At 36.3% G+C, this 3,691-nt stretch overlaps 1 protein-coding gene across 1 annotated transcript; it reads right to left on the reverse strand.

Annotated features, from left to right (window-relative positions):
* Nucleotides 1-2,746: 2,746 nt before the first annotated feature.
* LOC115272556 (olfactory receptor 52K2-like) lies at nucleotides 2,747-3,691 on the reverse strand. Its single transcript, XM_029915596.1, has one exon. The coding sequence runs from the start codon at nucleotides 3,689-3,691 to the stop codon at nucleotides 2,747-2,749; it is 945 nt and encodes a 314-aa protein (XP_029771456.1).

Consider the following 3,691-nt stretch of genomic DNA (forward strand, 5'->3'; position numbering starts at 1 on the left):
TGAGATACAAGAATTTAGATAGTTGAGGATTTTTAAATTTGAACTTAAAGGAATATGTGGGGAGATTTGTTTCTGGACAAACTGGAGTAATAGGATTGTGCATGAAATAACTAAAGTACCATAAAATATATGAAGTAAAGGCACTCAAGATATTGGACCTCAGATAATGAAGGACAATGGAACCTGAGGGATAGGAAATAAATGAGGCTATCCCTATAATTGCCCAAGCTTACTTCATAGGAAAAGTTACTGAAACACATTAGGGAAAGGTAGAGCCCAGGCAGAGTAAAACATGATTCCTAAATTTAGGATCTGGAACTAGGATCCTTCTCCTTTTCTCCTTCTCCTTCTCCTTCTTCTTAGATTTTTGTTTGTTTGTTTGGGGTGCCTGGGTGGCTCAGTTGGTAAGTGTCCAACTTCCAAGTTTGGCTCAGGTCATGATCTCATGGTTCACTTCATTGAGTTTGAACCCCCAATCAGGCTCTGTGCTGACAGCTCAGAGCCTGGAGCCTGCTTTGTATTCTGTGTGTGTCTCCCTTTCTCTCCCTCCCCAGCTCATGTTCTGTCTCTCTGTCTTCCAAAAATAAATAAGCATTAAACAATTTTTTAAAAATTGAAAAAAGGCGTTTTTTGTTTATTTTTGAGGAAGAGTGAGTGGGGAAGGGGCAGAGCGAGAGAGCAAAACAGAGACAGAGAATCCTGCTATCAGCACAGAGCCTAATGTGGGGCTTGAAATCATGAACTCATGACATCATGACATGAGCTGAAATCAAATGTTGAATGCTTAACTGAATGAGCCAGCCAGGTGACCATGGATCTGGGATTCTTGGAAGAATAAAACAGAAACAGTAAATCAGTTACCAAAGAGAAGAAATCTGCAGAGAGAGAACTCCTTTGCTCTAAAAATCACTTCAGTATTGAGTAGTTCATGCTTGGGCTAATTAGTTCAGATTAGTCTGAGCAAATCTACACAAAATGTGTGTGAACCAATCTACCCAAAACCACACACACACAAAATTGAGATAACATGTGAAACCAACATTTTTTGCACAGTTGCAAGGAATTTTTCATAATTTATTGTGATCTAGGAAGACAGAGGGAAACCATACAGTGAGGCAAAATGAGTACTAGATGAAATATTGCTCTAGTTTCATAGAGTACAGCCAAAAACATAACCTGACAAGCTCAGCCAATTTTCAAACTAATCAAGTCCCAGAACAAAGCCTGAAAATACAGAAATACAAAAAAGAATTTGGCATCCCACAGGGTAAAATGTATATTGTTTTTTTTTATATTTTATACATTTAAATATGCTTTATACATGTTACATTGATATTTTTATATATTATCAAATATATTATATTTATATATAATCCATTCCAGCCTATTACTATGAAACGAAGTAGAAAAACAAAATTCATAATAAGAAAAATCAGTCAATTGAAACTGACCCAGAAATGACACAGATGCTAGAATTAATAGACGTACACATTTAAAGCTTTTATAAATGCATTCTATATCTTTGAAAACCAGCATCCTAGCATCCAAAAGAAGGGAAAAAATTGGATTGGCAGTTCCAGATCACCATTAAAATAAAGTGTCACTAACACAACAGGAAGTTCACAAAATGCACTGTTGAAAAGGTTTGTTTTTATTTGACATGACTCAGAAATCAAGCTATGAGGAAAAGGCCTGTGTAGTGGCAATTGTTTAACACTGAAGTGTTCTGAGGCAAATTTATTGATTGGGGTAACAAAAGACTGACTATAAAACTCAAAACAAATCAATAAATAAGCAAAACAAAGAAACAAATAAAAATAGAGAACGAAATTTCCATAGGAGGATTTGAAAAGTTCAAACATATTTTTAGGAATATAGAAGGCCACATACCTGTGTGCATAATGCATGCACAAGATTTCAAAAAAACCAACAAACATAAAAACCCACTCAAAGTAAAAATCTTACTTACTAATAAAAGACTTGGGTCAGCAATTATAAACAAGTTCCAAAAACTAAAAGAAACCAAGTCTAGGGGCGTCTGGTTGGCTCAGTCAGTTGAGCTTTCGACTTCAGCTCAGGTCATGATCTCACAGTTTATGGATTTGAGCCCCACATCAGACTTTGGGCTGACAGCTCACAGCCTGGAGTCTGCTTTGGATTCTGTGTCTCCTTCTGTCTCTGTCTTTCCCCAAATCATGCTGTGTTTCTCACTATCTCAATAATAAAAATAATCATAAACTATAAAAGAAACCAAGTAGAAAGAAGAAAAAAAAAGTTTGAGAATCATGTTTCTCTAAATAGAGAAAATAAAGAGAGGAAGTTAAAAAAAAAGAACCAAATATAATATAAATGTATAATAAATGAATGTGAAATTCACTATAGGTGCTCAAAAGCATATTTGAACTTAGAGGAAAAAATAAATAAGCAAGCTTGAAGAGAGGCAAATTGAGATTTTCCAGCGTGAAACATAAACAAAACAAAACAAAATGCAGAAAAAAGTGAAGAAAGTCTCAAAGACCTGCAGGATACAAAAAAAGAAAAAAAAAACTATAAAGGAAATCCTAGAAGGACAGGAGATAGAAATAATCTTTGAAGAGATAATGGCTGAAATTTTAAAAAATTGATTTAAAAAATCCAACTTCAATTCTCACAAACAAGTAGAATGAAAACAAGATATCCTTATCTAAAGTATCAGTCAAACATTTAAAAGAAAAAGAGAGAATCCTGAAAGCAGCAAGATATGCTTTCAAACACATTTGATTATTAAGAACTTAAAGAGTCCCTCCCTGATTCTCTTGGTTTTTACACCATAAATAATAGGGTTCATCATAGGAGGAATAAGAAGATATACATTGGCTATAAAAATATGAATATGTGGAGCAATGTGGTGGCCAAACCTATGAGCGAGAAAAGAGAAAAAGGCTGGTGTATAAAACACTAAGATGACCCATACATGGGAGACACATGTACTTAAGGTCTTGAGGCGTGCAGCTTTTGAAGGCAGATTAAAGACAGTGAAAAGTATAAGGACATAAGAACAGATGATCAATATGAAGTCCAATCCCCCTGTCAAGAATGCCACAATTAGGCTGTAGGCTCTACGAATCTTGGTTTCAGTGCAAACCAGCTTTATCAGGGCCATAAACTCACAGTAGGTATGGGAGATGACATTAGTTCTGCAGTAGGAAAGCCACCTCAGTAGAAAGGGATGTGGACTGAGGAGTACAGCTCCTCTAAAGACGATGCCCAAACCAAAGGCTGCAATTACTCCAGGTGTCAGGACAGTGGAATGTCTTAGTGGATGGCAGATGGCTATGTAGCGGTCAAAAGCCATGGCCAAGATAAATCCAGATTCCATAGTAGACAGAGAATGAATAAGAAACATTTGAGTGAGGCAGGCTTCAAAGTAGATCTCTCTGTAATTGAACCAGAAGAGGCTAAGTATCTTGGGAAGTGTAGTCGAAGTAAGAATCAAATCAGCCACAGAAAGCATGCATAGAAAGAGGTACATAGGTTCATGCAGTTTATGGTCTGTCTTGACAATTAATAGAAGGGCAACATTTCCCATTAGTGACACTAGGTAGACTAGACAAAAAGGGATAGAAATCCATATGTGGACAGCCTCCAATCCTGGAATGCCAAGGAGTAGGAAGATGGTAGGGTGAAGATTGGTCCTGTTGTAATTTAACAT

The sequence above is a fragment of the Suricata suricatta genome, chromosome 11, assembly GCF_006229205.1.
Source record: "Suricata suricatta isolate VVHF042 chromosome 11, meerkat_22Aug2017_6uvM2_HiC, whole genome shotgun sequence".
In the NCBI taxonomy this organism is placed as follows: domain Eukaryota; kingdom Metazoa; phylum Chordata; class Mammalia; order Carnivora; family Herpestidae; genus Suricata; species Suricata suricatta.

Coding starts and splice junctions, on each gene's coding strand:
- LOC115272556 (XM_029915596.1), bottom strand. CDS start 3,691: ATGTTAAATTACAACAGGACCAATCTTCACCCTACCATCTTCCTACTC.